Source organism: Microcaecilia unicolor, chromosome 2 (genome assembly GCF_901765095.1).
Source record: "Microcaecilia unicolor chromosome 2, aMicUni1.1, whole genome shotgun sequence".
Taxonomy (NCBI): domain Eukaryota; kingdom Metazoa; phylum Chordata; class Amphibia; order Gymnophiona; family Siphonopidae; genus Microcaecilia; species Microcaecilia unicolor.
The window spans coordinates 132855848-132882871 of record NC_044032.1 but is presented as its reverse complement, the minus strand read 5'-3'; the positions used below and the strand labels follow the sequence as shown (position 1 = coordinate 132882871).

The window sequence follows — 27024 nt, the reverse complement described above, 5'->3', positions numbered from 1 at the left end:
GCCTGTACTGCCGCTATAACAGAGCGGAGAGTCTCCATTTGGAAGTGCCGAACTTCCAAAGCCCGATTGACCCCTTGAGGTCGAGGATAGGCCGGACAAAACCTCCTTTCTTAGGTACCACAAAGAAATGGAGTAACGTCCCTTGCCAGAGGATCTTCTGGCACCGGAATGACCGCACCCAGGCGGATCAGATTGTCCAAAGTCTGCTGCACTGCCACAGCTTGACCGGAGACTTGCAGGGAGAGTGCACAAACCCGATTCTTAAGGGTCGGCAGAACTCTAGCTTGTAGCCGTCTCTGATGACTTCCAGCACTCAAGCGTCCGAAGTTACCCTGGTCCACTCGCCCAGAAACGAGGATAGGCATCCTCCAATCTGCTCTGGGCCATGGACCAGCGCCCCGTCATTGGGTACGAGACCCTGGGGGAGGACCGGAGGAGGCACCTCCGGGACGGCGGTCTCTGCGAAAGGAATGCTGCTTGGGGGAGAAATTCCTTTTGATGGAAGAGAGGGCAGAGGAGCTCGACTTGCCCGGGCAATACCGATGGGCTTCCTGAAACCGTCCTTTGGAGGAACCGGGGCGGGCATCATTGGCCCGAGCCCTGACCTCCGGTAACCTCTTGCCCTTAGATGTGCCGAGATCGGTCACAATCTTGTCCAGCTCAACCCCAAAGAGCAGCTTGCCTTTAAAAGGCAACTTAGCCAGGCGAGACTTAGAGGCGTGGTCAGCAGACCAATGCTTCAGCCAAAGCCACCGCCGTGCAGAGACTGTCTGAGCCATACCTTTAGCCGAGGCTCTCAAGACATCATACAGCCAGCCTGCCAAGTAGGCCAAGCCCGATTCCAGGGCTGGCCAATCAGCCCTCAAGGAAGGATCCGAGGGGGAAGCCCGCTGCGCAAGTGTCCGGCACGCCCTGGCCACATAGGAGCCACAAATTGAGGCCTGTAAACTTAAAGCAGCCGCCTCGAAGGACGACTTTAAAGCCGCCTCCAAACTCCTGTCTTGGGCGTCCTTTAGGGCCGTGCCACCTTCCACCGGCAACGCCGTTTTCTTAGTCACCGCAGTGATTAAAGAATCTACAGTAGGCCCAAGTGTCGCGTCCCTGTTGTTTCTTGGTTGGTGAGCCCTCAAGTTCCCCGAGGCCCCACAAGGCCCCAGAGGGCAGCCGAGCACCCCGAATCTTCACCCGCGGCGACCGCCGTTCACCAAGGGTTGAGCCCTCAGCTGCAGGCGGCCAAGCAGGACTGCTGGAACCGCGGGGTGACGGCTGACCTGGCTGACAGTAAGCACGCAGTCTTTAAGGGAGGACTAGCAGAGGCGGCTAGGACTCCGCAAGGAGATTCAGGCTCTGGAGATGGCTAGCCGGATGGCTAGCTGAAAACACAGTCTCTGAAGGGGGCTAGCAGGACGGCTAGCTAAAGAGGAGAACTGTCTCTGGAGTTGGCTAGCAAGGACGGCTAGCGGAAGACACAGTCTCTGAAGGGGGCTAGCAGGACGGCTAGCTGAAGAGGAGCACTGTCTCTGGAGTTGGCTAGCAAGGACGGCTAGCGGAAGACACAGTCTCTGAAGGGGGCTAGCAGGACGGCTAGCTGATGAGGAGCACTGTCTCTGGAGTTGGCTAGCAAGGACGGCTAGCGGAAGACACAGTCTCTGAAGGGGGCTAGCAGGACGGCTAGCTGAAGAGGAGCACTGTCTCTGGAGTTGGCTAGCAAGGACGGCTAGCGGAAGACACAGTCTCTGAAGGGGGCTAGCAGGACGGCTAGCTGAAGAGGAGCACTGTCTCTGGAGTTGGCTAGCAAGGACGGCTAGCGGAAGACACAGTCTCTGAAGGGGGCTAGCAGGACGGCTAGCTGAAGAGGAGCACTGTCTCTGGAGTTGGCTAGCAAGGACGGCTAGCGGAAGACACAGTCTCTGAAGGGGGCTAGCAGGACGGCTAGCTGAAGAGGAGCACTGTCTCTGGAGTTGGCTAGCAAGGACGGCTAGCGGAAGACACAGTCTCTGAAGGGGGCTGGCAGGACGCAACCCCTGTGTCGGCTTCTGACAAACAAAACGGAAGCGCTGGATCCCTTCCGTCTCGGGGTTTAAATCCCCCGCCCGTCCTTCCTCTGGTAACAGCTGGAGCCAATCCTCTTCGCCCAGGCAGGCAGAGGGGGCCCGGATTGGTCCCCCTGTCTGGCGGGCGGAGTCTCCCCGTTGGTGCGCCAATCCGGCGCAAGTGGGCGGAGCTGCCTCGCTGGTCCTGCTCCAACGAGGAGGACGACGCCGCCGGCGCCGCCATCTTGGCCGGCGGATCTCCTTCTCCGAGGCCGGCGCTTGCTCCCTCGGATCGCCGGCCTCGGAGCAGCCAGCGGCAGCGCCGGCCCTGTCGGCAGCCTCATCCCGCCGTCCCGGATCCCGTGGGCGCCCCTGGTTACCGCTCCCTCCTGCGGGCCGCCAGGTAAGAGCCCGGGACGGGACACCAAGAAAGGCCTCCTGTTCACCTTCAGGCAGAGGATAGAGGCGGGACATAGCCCTAGCCACTTTAAGGCTCGCTTCTGGGAAATCCCATTGAGTCGAAATCAAGGTGTGCAATCATGCACTTGGAAGGTTCTAGGCAGGCGCTTAGTCCCCCGCATAATGGCAGAGCCAACAGAGGCTGAGGGAGAGACGTCCTCCGGAGAGGAACTCTTCAAAATGCTCATGGCCTGCACTAACAGGTTGGGCAAATCCTCTGAGCGAAAGATCCGTGCTGCAGAGGGTTCATCCGCTCCATCCGAGCGGGAATCTGTCTCCTCCAAGGACTCCCCAAAGGACCATTGGGAGAACTCAGATACGCTGCCCTCATCTACATCAGAGGAGACCGAGTCCTCTAGGGCCTGGAAGTCCACCCGAGGGCGTATGCTTCCGGAGGCCTCAGCCCCTTGATCAGAGGGGGGAGCCGGGGCAGCGTTTATCATAAGAAAAGCCTGATGCAGCAGCAAAAAGAACTCAGGGGAGAAACCCCCTAGACTGTGCACTTCTGTCGCCTGGGCCACGGCCCTAGACGCACCCTCAACCGGCGCTCGCAAGAGCGGGGGAGAAACATGCTGCGCATTCAAAATGGCATCCGGCGCGAAACTCCGAGAAGGAGCCGCGTGGGAAGAACGGCGCTTAACTTTCGCCGCTTTCTTGCCGTCGCCCGAATCAAGGGCGACCATAGCATTAACGTCTCCCAGCTCGAGGGCGGCCCAAGAAGAAGCCGTCCGAGCAGAGTGGCCGGTCAACATGGAGTGGGCGAGCAGCGGGGGATGGGCGCTTATGGCGGGAAAAACCGCCGCACCGGAGGAAGAACCGGGACACTGACCGGACTCCAAACTGATGCCCAACAAAGGCGATTCAGGCTTTGAAAACCCCCGCATCCCGCTAGACGCACACACGCGGTCCGGGGAGCGAATCTTCGCGCCCTCGCCCTCTGACGCCATAAGCCACGTGGAGACCGAACAGGGAACCCCCTGCACGCTATAAAAGGGTAAAATTACCTGCTTCTTGCTCAGAGCTGTAACGAACTGGTGTCCCAGTGAGCAGCTACAATAAACATTGAAATAAACATTGAAATAAACGCCCTTAAAGGACGTCAACATTTTTTTTTTTTTTAAACGGAGCCAGCGGGAGGGGGGAGAAAAGGAGGGACCTGGCACCACCAGGTTTGCACTTGCTCAAGAAGAGCCCTCAACCCCAGGTACTCAACAAAACCTAAATAAATAGGCTTGGAGACCTAGCCAGAGCTGCTGCTGTGTGTGACCACCACCTGCTGAGATAGAGAACATACTGGGGAGTTTCCGGCAGCACATGACCACATATAGGGAGGCAAAAGGATTGCTCTCTATCTCCACCTGCTGGTAGATGGACACAACCCACCAGTCTATGGATTGATCAGCATGATGATATGGAATATTTTATTTATTGGGATTTATTAACCACCTTTATGAACAGATTCAATATGCAAATTCAAGGAATAAGACTGACCCATCCTGGTTAGCTTTTGTGGATTCTCTGTTGCATCATTTTGCTTGTCTTTGTTGCTTCATCATAACTGTTAAATTGTAAAAATACTCATTCACTGACATACGGCACAAGGAATTTCTTAAAACTTTCACATTTTGAATGAAAATGTTAAACCACAAAAAGGCTAAATGAAACGCAAGGCAAAACTGACAAGACAACAAGAAAGGAATAACAAAAAGACAAAATTTATCTTTTAGGGATTTTTGTGTCCATTATTTTCAACCCTGACAGTCTCCTTAAAACAAACTCGCAGCCTTAAAGAAAGAGCCAAATATAAAACTTGAAAAGAGGAAAGTTACCATTCTCATTTTGGAAAAATTTACAAGTCCTTCCTCTGTGAAGTTTGGTGTGCCTTCTTCAATAAAGGCGAGGTCTGTTAAGTACATTCCAAGGTAAGGAACAGATGGGGGATTACAGCTGTGAGGGCAGACAGAAGATGCATTTTAGTTCTACTGCAATCATAACAACATGTTTAATAAATTACTACCATATCTAACTTTTCCAATAGCTATATTGGGTTAACCTGTGTTAAAAGAGTCAGAATTAAAAATACACAAGTTTTTTGACAAACTGTTCATTTGAAACTAGGTGGAAAACAAACTAGCAGATCAATATAATATCCAAACCACTTTATTGAAGATACCGTATGTAAGACAAATGCCTGACACAGGCCGTGTTTCGCCCAACAATAGGGCTGCGTCAGGGGCTAATCTGTATCTTCATTAAATGAGAGCGGTAGTAAATCATATATCAAGGCAAGGATAAAAGGAATTTCCTTTATAAAAAACCAGCAAAAGCAGCATAAACCAGCGTGTTCTCTGTGACGCCAAATGCTCGATGAGCAGTCTGCTATCAAAAGCTGGAACCCTCATTTGAAACTAGGGGAATTGGATTAAGTCCTTTTATGGCCCTTACATGGTTCTTTCCCACATGCTAAGGCCATTTCTACCGCAGCTACAAAATGGCCAATTTTCTATTTTTGAATTAATGGCCATGCGCTAATGTTCAATATACACAAAACTTTGCTATAGACTGTTAAAGGAGACACTCTGTCAAGATTTTACTATACTAAGGGCCCAGTTTACTAAGCCGCGCTAGAGGCGCATTAGCGTTTTTAGCGAGCATTAGCTCACGCTAACTGTGTAGATGCCCATAATACTCCTATTATTCTCTGAGGGAGAAGTCATAGACTTTCACACCAACCCCAATCGAGTTTATCACTAGCTTCTCTAAAATGACTGTAAAAACATCAGTGGGAAACAACATCCTCAAGATATTGCATCAGCGTGAACAACGCTGGATATTTGTTTTACAAATAGTGGTTCCTCAGGGATTGAATGGTCCAATGGAATGGGAGGCATTTTGTTAATAGGAATCGTAAGCTCTGGGACTTTAAATGTTAGCTGGTCGGTTTTTTTTTGTTTTTTTTAACAGCGTCTATTTTCTCATCGCCATCTTGGTATCTAGTCTTGTTCCTCCTCCTCCTGAAGCAGCTTGGAGACACAAGGGGGCCCTTGTCGGGGATATTATTTGTTCCCTTCTCCACTACTGCCAACTCCAGACTTCGCGCCTTCTGTCTCGCTGCACCCTACGCCTGGAATAAACTTCCTGAGCCCCTACGTCTTGCCCCATCCTTGGCCACCTTTAAATCTAGACTGAAAGCCCACCTATTTAACATTGCTTTTGACTCGTAACCACTTGTAACCACTCGCCTCCACCTACCCTCCTCTCCTCCTTCCTGTACACATTAATTGATTTTTTTTTTTTGTCTATTAGAATGTAAGCTCTTTGAGCAGGGACTGTCTTTCTTCTACCATGTTTGTGCAGCACTGCGTACGCCTTGCAGCGCTATAGAAATGCTAAATAGTAATATTGAATTTGTGCACTTAATTGAACCAGTCGGAGACAGGTTGACAGGTGAAGGAATGTGGTAGAACCAAAGCGACAGTAGAACAGCTAAATGCTAGCAGGTTGTGCACATGGAATTAAGCACAATACAGTGGGAAAGTTTTTGTAGCTCTAAAAGTATAAGACAACTTTGAGACTGTTTTGAGCAGACACCTAGTCAATGGATTTTTTGTCGTAAGGGACTGTTTTTTGAAGTAGCAGTTTTTTCTCCCAAGGAGAGTTGTTTCCCACTGCTGTTTTTACAGTAATTTTAGAGAGGCCAGTGATACATAAAACATATTGGGGTTGGTGTAAAAGTCTACAACTTCTCCCCCAGGTAGTTGAAGCTTCTATTTTGTTATCTATTAAGTATGGTAAAATCTTGACAGTGTGTCTCCTCTAACAGTCTATAACAAAATTTTGAATACAATTCGATTTATAAGATATTTTGCTTTCCATTAGCAGCCCTTGCCACCATTTATTTTGTAGGGCTCATACACTAATCCTGCGATAATCAGAGCATGGCAATGCCAAGGTGCTGATTAGTGCAGAAACACCCCCTCGGCCAAAAAATAAAAAATATTTTTAGCGCAAGTAGTGTGTGCACATTTAAAACTTACTGCAGTACATTTCAGGGTGCCCTGCAATGCACCATATGTTAGTGCTTACTGCAGCTTAGCAAAAGGACCCCATAGAGAGTAATCGCATTCATGCTATCTGTGCAAATGATGGCACATGGTAAGTACTGTGTGCTGATTCAATGTAGAGTCCACACCCATTCTCTATAACATGTGCCCATCCATACCCATATATCAGATGCCCCATACATTATCTACACTAGAAAGAGACTGAAGAACTTAGTAAAATATACAACTACAAATGAGAAACTGTCAAATCAGAGCTGCCAGAACAAAACCAGAGCTGTCAAAAAGTAAGTGATCAAACTGAAACTAAACCCCTTTAAACTGCTGCATTTCCCAATATTAAAACAAAATAAAACAAAGTGCAAAAACCTGAAAAAATTTTAAAAAGAGTGGAGGAGTGGCCTAGTGGATAGGGTGGTGGACTCTGGTCCTGGGGAACTGAGGAACTGAGTTCGATTCCCACTTCAGGCACAGGCAGCTCCTTGTGACTCTGGGCAACTCACTTAACCCTCCATTGCCCCATGTAAGCCGCATTGAGCCTGCCATGAGTGGGAAAGCGCGGGGTACAAATGTAACAAAAAACAAAACAAAACAAAACAAAAGCCATTAAGAAACCTTAAATTAACATGCACATCATACTTCATACATGTGCAAAAAACCCACATACATATAATATATACCCCACCTATAACTATATAACAAATGTCATCTATATTATCTGAACTCTAAAAAGGGCCTCCTACGGTCTCCCACTATAGGAAGAAAGAGTCCTTGAAATAAGAGAAAGGCTGAAATACCTGGAAGGAAGCTCATGCCCAGAGCCTGAGGGGAGCTTGAAAAGGAGCCTAAGGATTTTCCAAAGACCCAGAACAAAAAGTGGAACCCCAATAACTGACCAAAGTACAGTCAGGGGTTCCCAAGTCTGCCCATGAAGAGAACCGCAAAAAAAATGAAATGTACTCGTACAGGCACCAAAGACAGATCCTGCTGAAGAGGAAGTCCTAGAGGAGGAAGGAACTCTTGTACCACTAGGCAGATTAGAGCTAAGTCACGCCGCTGATGAAGTTGCAGCAAGGGAGTCCTAAGCTGGAATCTAAAGGAGCTGAGACTCCAACCAGCAAGCCACGGGGGCCACAGCCCACCCGGAAGAATGGAGGAAGAGGCCACCAACTGAAACGATGGTAGACATCGCCAACTTGAACTCAGCCAATCCAAGAAATGGGAAGACAGAACTAAACATGACAACCAAGAGATACTGCAACACCATCCAAAGATGGAATCACCTCGACTCTTCTAAGGTGGACAACTGCCCACAGAACAGGGGGATACTTACTCGCCCGACAAGAATTAGACCAAAGCACTAAGCAGCGACAACGGACAAAACCAAAGACAGAAACAGACCCCTTGGGCAAGAGTCAGAAATGTAGGTCCATTGTCTGTCCAGACACCAGTACAGACCTCCCCAGTCTAAAATAGAATCACACCTCACCTACAGGAATGGCATCCTGGTTCATAAGCAAGGAGGCGGCAATGCCCCCACCTCCAGGAACAAACACACTTTCTATCTACCGAAAGAGAGTAAACTCAGCTCCAGGAGAAAATGGGATGAAAATGACATGACATCCAGGAAAAGAGTCCCATTCGAGCTTCCAAAAGTGAGGCATAAGCGGACCCCAGACAACCGGCCAAAAGGGAAAGGAGTCTGGCTCACAAGAAGGAAGCCCAACTCATATAGCCGAGACCTTGTGAGGGTAACCCCCCCCCCCCCCCCCCAAGCGGAACCATACTCAACAATCAAAGACAGAGTCAGGTTCTTTGTCTAAAGACAGATCAAGGTCCACTCTGGAGCAACAGTCCGAGAACTGCTGCCGAGATACCCAGCTCATTCTAACTAAAGAGAAGTAAGGCTAGGCCTCTAGAAAAGAGTAAAAGTGGAGCTCCAGAGATGGAAGAAGTCCTAACCTAGGTTCAAACTCCAGACAGGGAATCAGACTCAATTTCCATAAAAGGAGTACGGCCCGACCTCCGGAGAAGTAGCAAGGCTCGGCTTGACCTGCGGAGAGGAAGCAAGGCTCAGCTCGACCTGCGGAGAGGGAGCAAGGCTCAGCTCGACCTGCGGAGAGGGAGCAAGGCTCAGCTCGACCTGCGGAGAGGGAGCAAGGCTCAGCTCGACCTGCGGAGAGGGAGCAACACTCGGCTACACCTTCAGAAAGGGAGCAACACTCGGCTACACCTCCAGAGTGGGAGCAAGGCTCAGCCTCCAGGGACAGCAAGGCTTGACCTCCAGAGAGGAAGCAAAATTCAACCCCCCAGAGAGGGAGCAAGGCTCGACCTCCAGAGAAGGAGCAAGGCTCGATCTCCAGAGGTGTATGACAGGCAAGGCCAAACTGCGAAAAGACACAGAAACCGCAGAGTGGCAAACAAACTAAGAAACAAAAACTGCATTCCACTTACGAGCATGAGGTCATGCCAACTTGTAAAGAAGAAGCCGTGGCCCGACATCCAGCTAGGGCAGTGAGCACGCCGTCAAGATGCAGGTGCACTAACCACCCAGACAGTGAGATGTTCGCCTAACACATAAAAGTAGCCATACTGGGTCAGACCAATGGTCCATCCAGCCCAGTGTCCTGTTTTCCAAACAGTGGCCAAGCCAGGTCACAAGTACCTGGCAGAAACCCAAATTGTGGTAACACTCCATACTACAAATCCCAGGGCAAGCAGTTGCTTTCCATGTCTGCCTCAATAGCAGACTATGGACTTTTCTTCCAGGAATTTGTCCTAACCTTTTTTAAACCCAGGTATGCTAACCGCTGTTACCTCATCCTCCGGCAGAGTTCCAGAGCTTAACTATTAGTTGAGTGAAAAAATATTTCCTCCTATTTGTTTTAAAAGTATTTCCATGTAACTTCCTCTAGTGTCCCCTAGTCTTTGTACTTTTGGAATGAGTAAAAAAATCGATTTACTTCTATTCGTTCTACACCACTCAGGATTTTGTAGACCTCAATCATATCTCCCCTCACCCGTCTCTTTTCCAAGATGAACAGCCCTAACCTCTTTAGCCTTTCCTCTTATGAGAGGAGTTCCATCCCCTTTATCATTTTGTCGCTCTTCTTTGAACCTTTTCTAATTCTGCTATATCTTTTTTGAGATACGGTGACTAGAACTGAATGCAATACTCAAAGTGCGGACACACCATAGAGCAATACAAAGGCATTATAGTGTTTTCGGTCTTATTCAACATCCCTTTCCTAATAACTCATAGCATCCTATTCGCTTTTTTTGGCTGCCACCACACACTAAACAGAAGATTTCAGTGTATTATCTACAATGACACCCAGATCTTTTTCTTGAGCGCTCACCCCCAAGGTGGACCCTAGCATCAGGTAACTATGATTTGGATTATTCTTTCCAATGTGCATCACCTTGCATGCATCACCTTGCATTTGTCCATATTAAATTTCATCTGCCATTTGGACGCCCAGTCTTCCTGCAATATTTCACAATCTGCACGTTTCATCAACCTTGAATAGTTTTGTATCATCTGCGAATTTGATCACCTCACTCATTGTTCCAATTTCCAAATCATTTATAAATATGTTAAATAGCACCGGTCTCAATACAGATCCCTGCGGCACTCCAGTGTTCACCCTCCTCCATTGAGAGAAATGACCATTTAACCCTACCCTCTTTTTTCTGTCCAATAACCAATTCCTAATCCATACCAGAACCTTGCCTCCTATCCCATGACTCTAATTTTCTCAGGTGTCTCTCATGAGGAACTTTATCAAAAGCAGGGAGAACCAAAATCTGCTACAGCAGAGGTTCCCTATACTCGAAAGGAGAAAACCGAGCACAAGATTTTAGAATCCCAGCCAGCTGGCAACCTCACAGCCAAGGAAACATGGAGTCTGCTAACAGGCAGCTAAGGAACAAAGAGCCACCACAGAGCAAAACCTAAAGAGAAAGAAAAAGGTCTTCCACATCCGAAAAGATAATGCCACGGCACGGAACAGAAGTCCAGCAAACTACCCCCATAGAATGTGCACCGCAGAAGGCAGAGGCTAAATGAAAGCGCAAAGGAGACATGCTCCAATAAAATAAACCAGAGATGTAGCAGCGGTAAAAACCCCACTCCCAAGGATTGCCCAGAAAAGGAACATGAGCCAACCCTGTTACCCAATGGGCTGCTTGGGGCACCTGTACCAACAAAGAGCATACACTGCAGCTCCACCGGTGCAGCGCTGTGCCAAAATAGAAGGCAGGGACGGCGCACTGAGCCAGAAACCCCTGAAAGCAAGGTGGAAAACAAGAGGAACTCAGGACCCAGTTACACAAACTCTAAGAAAAATGGGGGAAGGCACTACCAGGACCAGCTGCGGTGCACCAAAGAGCTCAGCTCGAGCGGAAGCCTAAAGAACAGACCCTGAACCCTGCAAATGCAGAACACTCCTTACGGAGCAGGGAAGAAACACACTCCCCGGTAAAGCATGCCATAGACAGCCACAGAGCTGCCAACATTCAAACTGCTCTCAGAGAGCTCAAGAGGGACTGCTGCTGAACCACACCAGCGCAGAACAGGCCGAAGTGTGCAGAAGGTGAGTGCGGCCTGCCCTTTGCTGCTTGAGCAGGAGAGAAAAAAACTGCACTGGCAGGTGAGCTGGAAGAGACTGGCAAAGAAGAAACTGACAGGCAAAGAAAACAGGAAAGGAAGTTCTGCTAAATCACTGGGTAGAAAAAGTAATCAGCGCCCAGCTAATGGGACTGCACCCTGATGCACTACTGCTCCCCAGGAAAAACAAAGCGCCGTCCCAGGGATCCATAAGGAAGGTTTCAACTGTAGGTGCTAATGCTCCCCAAGCGAGGCCCGCAGACCAACAGAACTCCACGAGCGGACCGCTAGCTAGGCAGGAACGAAAGGAAAAAGGCTCCGACCTCAAGAAACCCCGTCTAGCCGGAGCATCACATAGAGGAAGAAGAATACCACAAAACTGCCACCAAAATAAGCCAAAAAGGTAAAACAGAAATCTTCCTGCCTGAGAAATCCTGAGGAAGCAGCAGTGGAACGTTCAACCCAAGCTCAGAGCTCGCCAAAAATGTAAGAAATGTATAAAGATAAGGCAGGTTCTGTGCAGGACAAAAATGAGGTTCTAGGGCCTTGCTCTCACACCAAACGACAAACCTCCTCCACTTGAAAAAGTAACTCTTTTTAGTGGAATCCTTTCTAGAGGCAAGCAAGATGCGGGAGACACCCTCAGACAAACCCAACGAAGCAAAATCTACGCCCTCAACATCCAGGCCGTGAGAGCCAGAGACTGAAGGTTGGGGTGCAGAAGCGCTTCGTTGTTCTGTGAAATGAGAGTCGGAAAACACTTCAATCTCCACGGTTCTTCGGAGGACAACTCCAGAAGTAGAGGGAACCAGATCTGACGGGGCCAAAAAGGCGCTATCAGAATCATGGTGCCATGGTCTTGTTTGAGTTTCAGCAAGGTCTTCCCCACCAAAGATACGTGAGGATAAGCATACAGGAGGCCGTTGCCCCAATGGAGGAGAAAGGCATCCGACGCCAGTCTGCCGTGTGCCTGTAGTCTGGAACAGAACAGAGGCAGCTTGTGGTTGGTCTGAGAGGCGAAAAGGTCCACCGAGGGGGTGCCCCACTCTCGGAAGATCTTGCGTACCACTCTGGAATGGAGCGACCACTCGTGTGGTTGCATGACTCTGCTCAACCTGTCGGCCAGACTGTTGTTTACGCCTGCCAGGTATGTGGCTTGGAGAAGCATGCCAAACTGGCAAGCCCAACGCCACATCCTGACGGCTTCCTGACACAGGGGGCGAGATCCAGTGCCCCCTGTTTGTTGATATAATACATTGCAACCTGATTGTCTGTCTGAATTTGGATAATTTGGTAGGACAGCCGATCTCTGAAGGCCTTCAGTGCATTCCAGACTGCTCGGAGCTCCAGGAGGTTGAACTGAAGATCTTGTTCCTGGAGCGACCACAGTGTGGAGCCCATTGACATGAGCTCCCCACCCCAGGCGAGATGCATCCATCGTCAGCACCTTTGTGGGCTGCGGAATTTGGAATGGACGTGCCAGGGTCAAATTGGTCCGAATGGTCCACCAGTGCAGCGAATTGTGGCAACTGGCAGACAGGCGGATGACATCTTCTAGATGCCCGGTAGCCTGGCACCACTGGGAAGCTAGGGTCCATTGAGCAGATCTCATGTGAAGGCGAGCCATGAGAGTCACATGAACCGTGGAGGCCATATGACCCAGGAGTCTCAACATCTGCCGAGCTGTGACCTGCTGAGACGCTCTGGTCTGGGAAGCGAGGGACAGAAGATTCTGCGCCCTTGCTTCGGGAAGAAAGGTCTGAGCCGTCTGAGAATTCAGCAGAGCTCCTATGAATTCCAGAGATTGGACTGGCTGGAGATGGGACTTCGGGTAATTTATCACAAACCCCAGCAGCTCCAGAAGGTGAATAGTGCACTGTATGGACCGAAGAGCTCCTGCCTCTGAGGTGCTCTTGACCAGCCAATCGTCGAGATACGGGAACACGTGCACCCCCAGCTTGCGTAGATATGCCGCAACCACCACAAGACACTTCGTGAACACTCGTGTTGCAGAGGCGAGCCCAAAGGGCAGCACACAATACTGAAAGTGCCGTGTCCCCAGACGGAATCTGAGATACTGTCTGTGAGCTGGCAGTATCGGGATGTGAGTGTAAGTGTCCTTTAAATCCAGGGAACATAGCCAATTGTCTTTCTGAATCATTGGTAGAAGGGTGCCCAAGGAAAGCATCCTGAACTTCTCTTTGACCAGATATTTGTTCAGCCTCTCAGGTCTAGGATGGGGCGCATCCCCCCTGTTTTCTTTTCCACAAGGAAGTACCTGGAATAGAATCCCTGCCCTTCCTGCCCGGGTGGCACGGGCTCGACCGCATTGGCGCTGAGAAGGGCGGAGAGTTCCTCTGCAAGTACCTGCTTGTGATGGGAGCTGAAGGATTGGGCTCCCGGTGGGCAATTTGGTGGAGTGGAGACCAAATTCAGGGTGTATCCGCACCGCACTATTTAGATAACCCACTGGTCGGAGGTTATAAGAGGCCACCTTTGCTGAAAAGCTTTCAACCTCCCCCCAACCGGCAGGTCGTCCGGCACGGACACTTTGATGGCGGCTATGTTCCCATGGATCCAGTCAAAAGCCTGTCCCCTGCTTTTGCTGTGGAGGCGCAGGGGGCTGCTTAGGCGCATGCTGTTGACGAGAACGAGCGCGCTGGGACTGTCCCTGTGCCTGAGGAGGCCTTCGGGCCGGCTGGGTGTACCTACGCTTGCTGTAGGCGTATGATGCAGCCTGCCGGGCCCGGGAAAAACGTCCACCTGCAGAGGTGGATGCTGAAGGTGCCCGGTGGGAGAGCTTGTCGAGAGCGGTTTCCCGCTGGTGTAGTTGGTCCACCAACTGCTTGACCTTCTCGCCGAAAATGTTATCCCCCCGGCAAGAGATATCCGCCAGTCGCTGCTGGGTGCGGTTGTCCAGGTCAGAGGCACGCAGCCAGGAGAGTCTGCGCATCACTATACCTTGGGCCGCAGCTCGAGATGCCACATCACAGGTGTCATAGACACCCCTGGACAGGAACTTTCTGCATGCCTTCAGCTGCCTGACCACCTCCTGAAAAGGCCTGGACTGCTCCGGGGGGAGCTTGTCGACCAGGTCCGCCAGTTGCCTCACATTGTTCCGCATGTGAATGCTCGTGTAGAGCTGGTATGACTGGATGCGGGTCACGAGCATGGACGGTTGGTAGGCCTTCCTCCCAAACGAGTCCAGAGTGCGAGATTCCCGCCCAGGGGGCGCCAAGGCGGTATCCCTCGAACTCCGTGCTCTCTTGAGAGCAGAGTCCACGACCGCCGAGTCATTAGGCAATTGAGGCCGCATCAACTCTGGGTCTGAGTGGATCCTGTATTGGGACTCCGCTTTCTTGGGGATGGTGGGATTAGATAGTGGCTTCAGCCAGTTCCGAAGCAGTGTCTCCTTAAGGACATTGTGCAACAGCACCGTGGAAGACTCTCTAGGTGGTGATGGATAGTCGAGGACTTCGAGCATCTCCGCCCTCGGCTCATCCACAGTGACCACGGGAAAGGGAATGCAAATAGACATATCCCTGACAAAGGAGGCAAAGGAGAGGCTCTCAGGGGGCGAGAGCTTCCTCTCCGGTGAAGGAGTGGGGTCGGAGGGAAGGCCCACAGACTCCTCTGAGGAGAAATATCTGGGGTCCTCCTCCTCCCCCCACGAGGCATCCTCTTCCTCAGTGTCGGACATGAGCTCTTTCAGCTCAGACCTCAACCGGGCCTGTCTCGACTGCGAGGAACCACGTCCTCGATGATGGCGTCGAGCGGTGGACTCCCGCGCCGGCGGGGACGAAGCTCCCTCCATCGACGTCGACTCCACCTGCGTGGCAATCGGCACCGGTGCTGCAAGCGGCGTCGGAGGCCTCGGCATTGGGCCAGAGCACACCGGCGCCTCCATCAACAGCGCCGGGGGCGCAAGCACCCCCGGTGCCGGCAGAGCCTGGCGCATCAGCCCTTCCAGGATCCCGGGAAGGATGGCTCGGAGGCACTCGTCGAGGCCCGCTGTCGGGAAAGGCAGGGGGGCCGGTGTGGGTGTCGGAAGCTGCTCGGGTCCAGGAGACGGTACCGAAGTACCCGCGGACTGACGCAATGACACCTCTTCAACCGAGGGGGAACGCTCCTCCCAGCACTGCCGCTTCCTGGGCGTCAAGTCATCCCTCGAGGTACCGGAGCTGGCAGTCCCGTGTGCCGTGGGCGACCGATGACGGTGTTTCTTTGCTTTCTTTCGATGCCCATCATTGGCGCTCGGCGGAAGAGACAAAGAGGAGGTAGAACCCCTCCGGAATCGAGGAATCGGATCCGACAGGGTTCGGTCCCGATGGCCCTGGGTAGAGGGAGTGGCCTGGGCCGACTGCCCGCGCGGCCGCTCACCCCCGCCGTCAATGGCAGGCCGGTGGGCCAACGGTACCTGTACTCCTGGGGTCGGCGCCGATTTCGTCGACATCGGTACCGGTACCGAAGACCCGGTTGTCGACACCGATGCCGCCGAAGTCGACGTCGAAGGGCCGGCGCAAGTTCCGAAAAAGACGGTCCCGAAGAACTTGCCTCACCACCTGTGTCCGCTTCCTCAAGCCGAGACACAAGGTGCATGTCTTGGAATTATGCTCCGGCCCGAGGCACTGGAGGCACCAAGCGTATCGGTCTGCGAGATCTGCCGGCCGCACCGACCACACTTTTTGAATCTGCTCGGGACCTTCGAGGACATCGACGGAAAAATCGCGTCGGCAAAGTCAAAGTCGTCGATGGTGGCGGTGAAAAGCACACTCGAAAAGAAAACGACTGCGCGGCCACAAGGCCGCAACGAAGCGCCCTCGCGGCTAAGAACGACGAGAACACTCTTCTTTTTTTTTTTTACATTCAACAGAAAAAGTACGTGAACGCGTACGCGAAACAGAAAAAAAGCCATGGCTAGGCCGCAATCCGGTTTCCGGGGCTGACAAAGAGAGAGACGATAACACGTCTCTCTCCAGCACGGAATAGAAAAAAACTGAGCGGGAACGGTCGCGCACGGGCGGGAAGACAGCTGCACATGCGCGGTGGGCGTGCCCTGCGTGCGGGACTGCCTGCGAAGGTTTTTTCCGGTTGGTGGGGGCTGCCGTGGACGTCAACCCTCGGAGAAATATATATATATATAAAATAGGCCCTAGCTAAGTGGTTTCTAAAAGAAAACATTTCACTGTATCTTAGCTGTTTGAATCATTGCACAAAGGAATCTGTACTAAACAGGAGAAGGGGGAGGAAGGGAAATAAACTGTTGCATGAAGCAAGGTCAGGAGGCGAGAACTGGACATCTGCAAGATAACTATGAACAAAGAAAGCAAAAGGGAGAGGGAAGTTAGGGGGGAAGAGAGTGAAAAGTTCAGAGCTGCTGTTATACAGAACCCTAGCAGACAGGCGGGCAACATCGGCCAATGAGAAAAACTTAGGGGCAGACACTTAAATGTAACTATAAAATCTGCGTAATCTTATAGAAATCTGTTTGTGTGTATAGAGACAAGCTCCATGTTAGAGCTGACGGAACACACACACCTCATACTTGAAAGAATGATTTATTATTAAACAATGAATTGCTTAATTAAGCTTTGATTCATCAATCTGATTTTATGAGTTCTATTTTTGTATAGGTTCTCAGGTTATCTGGGGGCAATTTATAACAAAAAACTACCGAGGAAGAGAAAGGAAAAACAAAAACAAGTTTTCTCTAGCTTTTTTTTTTTAAAGATAAAGAATAATACAAAGGGGAAGTTCCCCTCCCTTTTTTTTTAAATCTATCATTTGCAGCCTCTCCTCAACGGAAAGAAATACAAACAGCTTACCTCAGAATCAGATAAAACTAGGCATACTTGCCTCCAACCAAAGAAAAAGAACCCCAAAGAGTAGGGAAAGGTGTTCCATGCCACAATCAACCATCACCTCACTAGAACCATCGGGGGAGGTAGGGAACCAGCACCACTGGATTTCAAGCTAGCTGGTAGATGAGGGGGACCCAGGACCACTGAGTATCATCTGAAAAACCCAAACACGGGTTACCAGCACACCTCTAGCTCCACTGTTCTTCAGAAGAACTGGAACAGGAGCTAACTGCCAGCAACAAAGAGCAGCTGCACAATCCGTCCACCATCCGCTAAGAGACAGAGAAAATACTGACCATTCCAGGCTGCATGATACACTTAAGGGGCAAAGTGCTTGGAACTATGTTTTTTCTCTGTCTCCTTCCGCTGGTGGATGGACATAACCCATTAGTCTGGACTGGTCTGGTATTGAGGACAAGGAAATATCTGTCCATATTTTGCCTTCTAGGACTGCATCAGGAATCATGTAGATATGAAAAAACACAGGCACAAGGTAGTTAAGGTCTGCTACTACAATGGAGTCAAAAGGACTGTAGTAGAATTCAATAAGAAATTCCATGGTTTCAAAGGCACAAAATTTCCACTGCAGTTTTTGATGCAAGTATCAGTAGCGGCAATATTGTGCCTTTGACACTGCAGACTTTTTGTTGAATTCTACTACGGTCATTCTGACTTCATTGTAGTGGCAGATCTTAACCACACTGGACTAGATTCTATATATGAAGCCTGAAAAATTGGCGCCAAAAATATTTCTGCCTAGGCATATTCTATAAACCTAGGCACGGTTTATAGAATACACCTTCCAGGTTTATAGAATACACCTATTGGCCATGCTGCGTCTAACTCTAGGTGCATCCATTTATGCCAAGTAAAACTTGGTGTAAATACCAGTGCCTAAGTAAGGTTCGGAGTTAGTGTATTCTATAACCCTGTGCATAGATTTTCGGAACAGCCACAGCCTGCTCATTCCACACCCATGGCCATGCCCTCTTTTTGGCACCATGCACTAGAATTTACGCGAACCACTTTACAGAATACAAGTCGTGTATGTAAATTCTAATTAATACCAATTAGTGTCATTAATTGCTTGTTAAATGGAAATTATCTGTGTTGATTGATTTGTTAAGTAATTAAATTGCATGCACAAATCCAGAATACGAATGGATTTAATGCACAATTTTGGCCGCACTTTATAGAGTCTGGGAGATTGTGCCCGTGTTTTTTTCATAACTACTTGACCCCTGATGCAGCAGGTGAAACATGGCCTCTAAGGGAAATTCCTCAGCCAATTAAATAGTTCCAAACTTATTTATAGACACAATGGAGCCTATTGAATACATTTGACCTCTAACTTTAGTACTAGATTAGGTAGGAAAGGGATATTGGGGTACAGATATCAGATACTTCGTAGTAAGTATTTGGAAAATTACATATCAGTCATCTCATAAACAAACACAGTACAAAAGTTTACATCAGTTTTCTCACAAATCAGCACAGGTGCAAAAAAAAAGTCTCTGATGCTGATCTTCTCATATTCCTGACTTTGGGATGTTGCAGTAATGTTGTCTGTCCTCTGTTCTCTTCACTTTTCACCTTCTTTGCTTTCTTTCTTTAGCATCCATGTTTTTATTCCATATATCACATCATGTTCATGCACTACTGTGACTGGTTATATAGCAATAAAAAAATCAGAGGGATAACCATACAGTATGGAGTAGCAAGAATTATAAACACTGGTGGCACCTTACAGATTAACCAATTTATTGAGGAATTAGTTTTCAAGGACATGAGTCACTTTGTCAGATGTCCTTGAAAACTCTCTCTCTCTCTCTCAATAGATTGGTTAGCCTAAAACAGCGGTTCTCAACCTAGTCCTTGGGACAAACCCAACCAGTCAGATTTTCAGGATACACACAATGAATATGCATGAGATAAATTTGAATGCACTAGCTGACAGTTTAAAGAAATAAGAGCACTCTAGATGAGTATACAGTTTTTCATATATTTAAAATGAAGAAGATAAATATAAAAAGATAAGAGATATGATCATGCTTCACCTCTATTTACTCCTGCCGGAATTCTGCTTGACTGTGGAGCACAGAATTCAACATTTCTGTGCAGAATCTGCGCTCTCCCCTGCCTGCCCACTCACTCCACCCAATTGCTGCCACTTGGCCTATCTGAGGAGAGAACGCACAGACGGTCTAGTGGCCTCTTCAGGGGCAGGAAAGAACCCCACTCTTTCCTGCCTCGCTGCCCTCTCACTGGTGCCGTGCTTTTTCAAAATGGTTGCCGAGACTTCAAGCAGTAATCTCATCAGACTACCACTTGAAGTCTTGGCGGCCATTTGGAAAAAGCACAGCACCAGCGAGAGCGGCGGAAGTAAGGCAGGAAAGAGTGGACTTCTTTCCTGTCCTGAAGAAGTTCTCCCGCTGCTGCTCCTCCTCCTCCTACGTCATGGGTGAGTGCAGGAGTGGCTGGAGAGAGGGAGGGCCTGTAAAAAAAAATAAAGGGGGGATGTTGTGGGTGGGCGGGGGCTGCATAAAAGGGGAATGCTATGTGTGGGGGAAGGAGAGGCTGTAAAAAAAAAAGGGGGGATGCTGTATATGGGTGCAAGGAAGGAGAGGGGGCTGTAAAAAATGTGGATAATAAGGGTGTTGGGAAAATATGGATGGTATCTGTGTACAGGGAGAGGGGGCTGTAATATTGGTTAAATTCTGCCAAATAAACTTGCAGAATTTGCAATTTTTTGCACAGAATTTTGATTTTTTTTTTTGGTGTAGAATTCTGGCAGGAGTCTATATTGCAACAAGAACACTGTGTATGGATATCGGCCGGAATTCCATGTAAAATTTTGACTTTGGATCACCACTCTCAGCAATACTCTTCAATATAATGATGACCCCCTCCCCCCCGGTCAAATCCTTATTCAACCAAAACCTTCACCAGATGATGTCACAATTTACATCCCTTTCAGACACAATCTATCAGAAATCACCAATGAAATCAAGCGCGGTTTGAATATTATGGACTCATGGGCAAATTCATTTCAACTGAAACTGAACACTGAAAAAACACACTGCCTCATCCTCTCATCCCAACACAATAATTATAAACCCACAACCTTAAACACCCCAGATCACACCCTCCCTATCTCAGATAGCCTCAAAATACTAGGTGTTACAATTGATCGCAATCTTACACTTGAGAGCCAAGTAAACGCCACTATAAAGAAAATGTTTCATTCAATGTGGAAACTTAAACATATAAAACCTTTCTTCCTGAGGGAAATATTCCGCAACCTGATACAATCAATGGTAATGAGCTACGCGGATTACTGAAATGGAATATATGCGGGATGTAGAGAACAACTCACAAAGAAACTCCAGACAGCCCAAAACACAGCAGCCAGGCTGATATTCGGTAAAACACGTTTTGAAAGTGCCAAACCCCTCCAAGAAAAACTGCACTGGCTCCCAATCAAGGAACGTATCACCTTCAAAATCTGCACCTTGGTCCACAAGATTATCTACAGTGAAGTCCCAGGATATATGGTCGACCTGATAGATCTCCCAACCAGAAACAGAACCAGAGTATCACGTACCTACTTGAATCTCCACTAACCAAGCTGCAAAGGACTCAGATACAAATTAACCTATGCATCCAACTTCTCCTACATAGGCACACAATTGTGGAATGCACTGCCAAAGACTGTGAAAACAATCTACGACCATCTAAACTTCAGGAGATCATTAAAGACCTACCTATTCAGAAAGGCAACCCCACCGACCTAACTTAGATGCCTCAACTCTGCAACACAGCAAAACCATAGATTGTACTGGACCCTATATAGTCCTTCCTATCTTCGATTCCTATGTACCTGAATATACTAACCTTACCCGACCCTAATATCAAATTGTATTTGTTTCCATACTGGACTTGGCGATCGCCTTTACGGTATTATGTAAGTCACATTGAGCCTGCAAATAAGTGGGAAAATGTGGGATACAAATGTAACAAATAAATAAATAAGATATGCCAGACCAAAGCTCCACTTTTCTTGTTCTGCCTTCTTATACCTTATATATTTTCCATCTTGCTCTGATCCTCCTTTCAAGCACTTTTGACTGAACTGTCATTTCATCAAATTGCTTTGAATCAATTAGTCTATTTTTTCAGTTGTTGCACCATCTCTATGGAATAACCTCCCTTTTCATCAGAACCATCCTATCATAAATATAAATCAAAGTTGAAAGCTTGCATACCCATAACTTTTTCTTTTAAATTATTGTACTTTTTTCTGCTTTATTATGACTGTCTAGGCTTACTTGTTAACTACCTAGATAGCACTGTTGATGGATAGCATATCAAATATACAATTAAACTTGGAAAAATGGAACCTAGAAACATGGCAGTTACCAGAGTTTCCATGCTTTCATTTAACTTTGTGTCCAAGGATACAGGTCTTTTCATTTGTTTTTAGGACCTGTACTACTTCTAAACTTAGGTTTGTCTTGTAGCAATGAAGAAACTCATAGTTATTCTTTGTAGAGGTTCTGGGAATTTCCGATCTCTCTAGCAAAAGCTTCTGGGGATTCAATAATGCTTCAGGCTAAAGAAATGTCAGCTTTTCAAATTTCCTACCAATTTTGCTAATGTTCTTATAAACAGAAGTGCTATATTAGGAGTTAACAGAACATACTTTCTGAGTGTTTCTCTAAGGTTTTTAAATCTTCCTTCAGATGATACGATCTTCTGAAGTTTATCCATGAGTGCTTTACTCTAGAAAGAAAACAAAGTGAATAAAAGTGTTATACTTCAAGTCCCAACAGCAGACAGAATTGCAATCTTCACTGTCACAAAAAAAAGTTTCAGAAAAAAGGGAGCAATAAATCATGAAAAATGTCTAATTATTATGTAGCTGTCTGATTGTCTATACAATTCAAACCAAAGTTTGTTTCCTCCTTCATTAGTAGCTTAGTACAGAGGAATAAGTCTCTGCAAAAACTTCAGCATATGAAAACACTGAAGAGGTTTAGGAATGCGTGACTATTACCATGAAAATGATCAGTGCTAATCTCACAAATCTGATGTTCTAAATCTAGCAAATTTTGGGAAATCCATGCTATGGGCTTGAGTCACTGAAATTCTTTTTTTTGTCCCTATACCCTGGGATTCTATATAGTGTGACTTAAGTTGTGTGCACAAATCCAGTCGTATTCTGGATTTGCGTGCACAACTTATTTAGTTAAGTCAGTCAGTGCTGATAATTGCCACTTAAGCAATTATTGATACTAATTGGCATTAATTAGAATTTACATGCAGAACTAAGTGTATTCTATAACGTGAATAGGAATGTGGTCATGGGCATGGAATGGGTGGGTAATGGGCATTTCTCAAACCCATGTGAATGGTTCTAGAATACACCTAGTCTGCACCTAATTTAGGCGTCAGGATTTATACCAAGTTTTATTTGGTGTAAGTACCCGCGACTACATTTAGTTGTGCGAACAGGCGCTCGGTGTATTCTATAATCTGCATGGAAATTTAGACTTATTCTATATTGTATGCCTAAATTTAGGCATGCTTTATAGAATACTAGTAAAAAAAGGCCCGCTTCTGACACAAATGAAACGGGCGCTAGCAAGGTTTTCCTCGGAGTGTGTATGCTTGAGAGAGTGTATGTGAGACTGACTGTGTGTGAGAGAGAGGAATTGCGAGTGTGTGTGTGAGAGAGAGTGAATGTGCGAGTGTGTGAAAGAGAGTGAGTCTGGGTGTGAGTGTGTCTGTGAGAGATAGAGAGAGAGAGAGAGTGTGTGTGAGAATGAGAGTGTGTGCAAGTGCGTATGTGAGACACAGTGTGAGAGAGAGTGTGTTTCACACAGATACAGTGTGTGCAAGAGAGAGAGTGTGTATGAGACACAGACTGTCTGTGAGACCGAGTGTATGAGACCAAGAGAGTGTGTGAGTGACTGTGTGACACACAGAGAGTGAATGTGATACAGTGTAAGACATAGAGTGTGTGAGAGACAGTGTGTGAGAGTGAGAGAGAAAGACATTGACTGTGAGAGAGAGAGAGAGAGAGAGAGAGAGAGAGAGAGAGAGAGAGAGAGAGTGCTTGTGTGTGACAGAGATACCTCCCCCCCTCTCTGGTGTCAGGCCCCCCTCCCTCCCTCTCTCTGTTGTGAGGGCCCCCCCCCCCTCTCTCTCTGGTGTCTGAGCGTTACTGTGCAGGACGCTGAGCTCTGGCTTTGCTTCAAGGAACTGACCAATCCTATTTAATAGAATGAACCTCCAACATTCTGAAGTCGAGAAACCTCGTGTGGTTGGTCACTTCTGTTTGTGACAAACCCGGAAGTATGTGATGTCAATTCAGGAGAAGGATACACAGAGCAGGAATGCCTCAGCCATGCAGTCAGCTTCAGAATGTTGGAGATGCGTTTTATTATATAGGATGCCTAGGTGTATTTTTTGGGTGTGGATATTTCAGGTGCCTTATATATTCATAGTGTGAATACAAAGAACATGAATAACAATTGCCACAAAATATAAATATTTAGGAAGCACTTGCAGGACTGTACCAAGCTCCTCGCCCACTGGTGCCTTTTGCCCCGCAAACTTCACCACCACTAATGAGAGGAGATGGTAGACTGGGAGCAATTTTTGTACCTTTTCATATGTGTACCCTGTGTAGCTATACTGCTCACACAGTCCATGGTACAGTGCTGAGTACTTGGCAAGAAAAACCAGTATTTATCATTGCCTGTAAAACATATTTGAAGCTTTCAGGAGATGTAGCCACCTAGATTCTCCATAAACACTTTCCACTCCACATAGACCCACAAACATACATACCTTTAATTTACTTCTAGCTACCTTCAGTTCCAACAATATAGTTATTTCAGGATGATGTTAAGTACTGGCTGGAGCTCTTCCACAGTCATGTAGTTGTAGTTCCCATTATTTATAATGGGTATGATTATGAAACTTAAAAAAAAAGTTTATTTTTGTCAGTTTTCCATTATAATCACTGTCACGGTTCTGCCATGGCTCTGTTAATGATCCTTGTTGGCAGCACCACACGGTGGGTCTCTGGCGGCAGGTTGTGCTGCTTCTGAGATGAGCTTTGTTGCAGTGTGGGACCCGCTGGAACCTTTGGTGCCCTCATGAAATCATACGCCATGACCAGACTTAACCCCGCCGACCCTGACGTTCTTGCGTCAAAGCCACCCTGGTCGCTCTCAGTTGCTGTGGATCCCGAGACACCATTCCAGTCACGCTGCCAGTGCGAGTGGGTTCCAGCAGCCTCTCGCTTCTTTGTATGTGTGGGTTCTAGTAGCCTTGTACTTTTTGTATGTGTGGGTTCGTCAGAATCAAGGAGGATGATGAATGGAAAACCACTTTTAACACTCGAGATGGTTATTACGAGTATCTTGTAATGCTCTTTGGTCTTGCTAATGCTCCAGCAGTTTTCCAAGCATTTATGTACGATATCTTCCAAGACCTGCTATATAAGTTTGTACTTGTATATCTTGATGACATCTTAGTGTTCTCTCCCTCTTTGGAAGCACATCATCATCATGTCAAGACAGTCCTCCAACGCCTATGGGATAATCAACTGTACGCCAAACTGGAAAAATGTGCCTTCCATCATACAGAATTACCATTCCTGGGCTACATCATTTCCAACCATGGTCTAAAGATGGATCCTAGCAAGCTCTCTATGATCCTGCTTTGGCCACAACGCCTTGCAGAGGTTCCTTGGGTTTGCCAACTATTGCCATCAATTCATCTGAAAATTGGCAACTAAGATTTAATGCTAAGAAATGCAGGGTCATACACTTGGGTTACAAGAATCCAAGGACACAATACAATGTAGGGGTGAAGTGATCCTGTGTACAAAAGAAGAGTGGGACTTGGAGGTGATTGTGTCTGATTACCTTAAAGTGGCCAAACAGGTAGAAAAGGTGATGGTCAAAGCCAGAAGGATGCTTGGATGCGTAAGGAGAGGGATGACCAGCAGGAAAAAAGAGGTGATAGTGCCCTTGTATAAGTCTCTGGTGAGGCTCCACTTAGAGTACTGCGTGAAATTCTGGAGACCACACCTACAGAAAGATATAAATAGGATGGAGTTGGTCCAGAGGGCGACTACCAAAGTGGTAAATGGTCTCGGTCATAAAACATATAGTGATAGGCTCATGAACCTCAACATGTACACGCTGGAAGAGAGGTAGGAGAGATGAGATATGATAAAGACATTTAAATACCTCAGTGGCATTAATGAACAGGAGGTGAGCCTTTTTCAAATGAAGGAAAACTCTGGAATGAAAGGGCATAGGATGAAGTTAAGAGGAAATAGGAAGAATCTAAGAAAACACTCTTTCATGAAAAGGATGGTGGATGCATGGAATGGCCTTCCAGTGGAGGTCATGGAGATGACGACTGTGCCGGAATTTAACAAAGAATGGGTCAGACACATGGGATCCCTTAGGAAAAGGAGGAGTTAGTAGTTACTGTGGAAGGACAGAGTATCTGTCGTCATGTTTCTATGTTTCTAAAATTACTCCATTGTAGAAGCACCTTTGACTGCCTTGACCAAGAAAGAGGTGGATCCTTCACATTGGCCTTAGGAGGCCTATGAAGCTTTTGAGCACCTCAAACAAGCCTTTGTATCCGTCCCTATCCTGCGAATAGGTCAGGATAGTATGAATAAAAGATGACAATACCAAATACATAGGTGACTCTTAAAAGCATTCTAATAGTAGGTAGTCTTGAGGGGGGAAAGGTAAGGTGGGGTTGGTGTGGGGGAGAGAGAGATGGGTGATCAAAAGGTAGCAAAGCAGTAGAATATTATGGCTTATAATGTGGTAGAGAATCCAGATCTTTGTTAAGTTCTCTGTTATTTGAAACTAACAACAGAGTGAAACTAACATCTCATTTTAATATCAAAAACCTTATGTTCCTGTATTGTTTTCAGTTTTCCTCTTAGTATTCATAGTGCTCTAGTCCCAAGAAGTGCTTCCCACAGTCACCTTGATTTGTCCAGATCATTGTTAGACTCTTGTTCGTCAGGTGTTATTAGACAGCTGGCAGATATAGTTGCAGCAGTGGTGACACAGATTGTTAATAAATCATTAGGTGCTGGCATTTGTCCAAATAGTTGTAAGCAAGCGATGGTTAAACCCTTGCTGAAGAGACAGGGTCTTGATGTTTCAGTAATGAATAACTATAGGCCAATTTCTGTAGTACCTTTATTGGGTAAGATATTAGAGAAGGTTGTGTTGGGGCAATTGGAGAGGATTGTGGATGAAGTTGGTTGTTTGGACCTGAATCAGTATGTATTTCAGAAGGATCATGGGTTGGAGTTGCTATTGCTTTCAAATGTTGATGAACTGAGGAAGGGTTTGATCAAAATGTTTATTTTTGTTTCGTTTCATTGGATGTCTCTGGGGCTTTTGATTTGGTGGATATTCAGTGACTTCTGACATTGGCTGGTTTAGGGATGGGCGGATCACTGTTCGATTGGTTTTCAACATACTTAGAGGGGCGTAGATTGAGTGTGCATAGTGGGGGACATGTTTCTCAGGAAGTATTTTTGGATAGAGGTTTTCCTCAAGGTTTGGGTCTGTAGTCATTATTATTTAATGTCTATGTCTTCCTTGGGGGATGTCACCTTAGCAATCACATTTTTCACGTCCTCCACTATAACATAGTTAACTGAAATGGGGTTCTCCATTAATAGCAGGATAAATCAATCACACAGTCCCTTCTATCTCCCCTTTAGAGTTGAATCTAAGCTATCTAATTAACTGAAGTGGCTCGTATGAGGGGTAGCATGTTATCTTGCATGCTTGTAAAATGATCAGTATTGTCTGAGCTTCTTGCCACTATCAGATGACATCACCCACTTGTGTGGCTGATTTATCTTACTGTATTCCAAATTTAACTTGTAATACTACACGGACCTCAATCTTAACAACCATAGTTGCCAACATTTCAAA

The 27024-nt window shown here is 47.3% G+C and overlaps 1 protein-coding gene across 1 annotated transcript in view; it reads right to left on the bottom strand.

The window, feature by feature from the left end:
• RASGRF2 (Ras protein specific guanine nucleotide releasing factor 2) overlaps nucleotides 1-27024 on the bottom strand; it is an 839627-nt gene that overhangs the window by 27924 nt on the left and 784679 nt on the right. Inside the window, exons 24-25 of the mRNA XM_030193334.1 lie at nucleotides 21726-21805; nucleotides 4322-4439 (exon numbers count right to left, since the gene is read on the bottom strand). Of these exons, the coding sequence (XP_030049194.1) occupies nucleotides 4322-4439; nucleotides 21726-21805 (198 nt within the window). The remainder of the gene's footprint in view (nucleotides 1-4321; nucleotides 4440-21725; nucleotides 21806-27024) is intronic.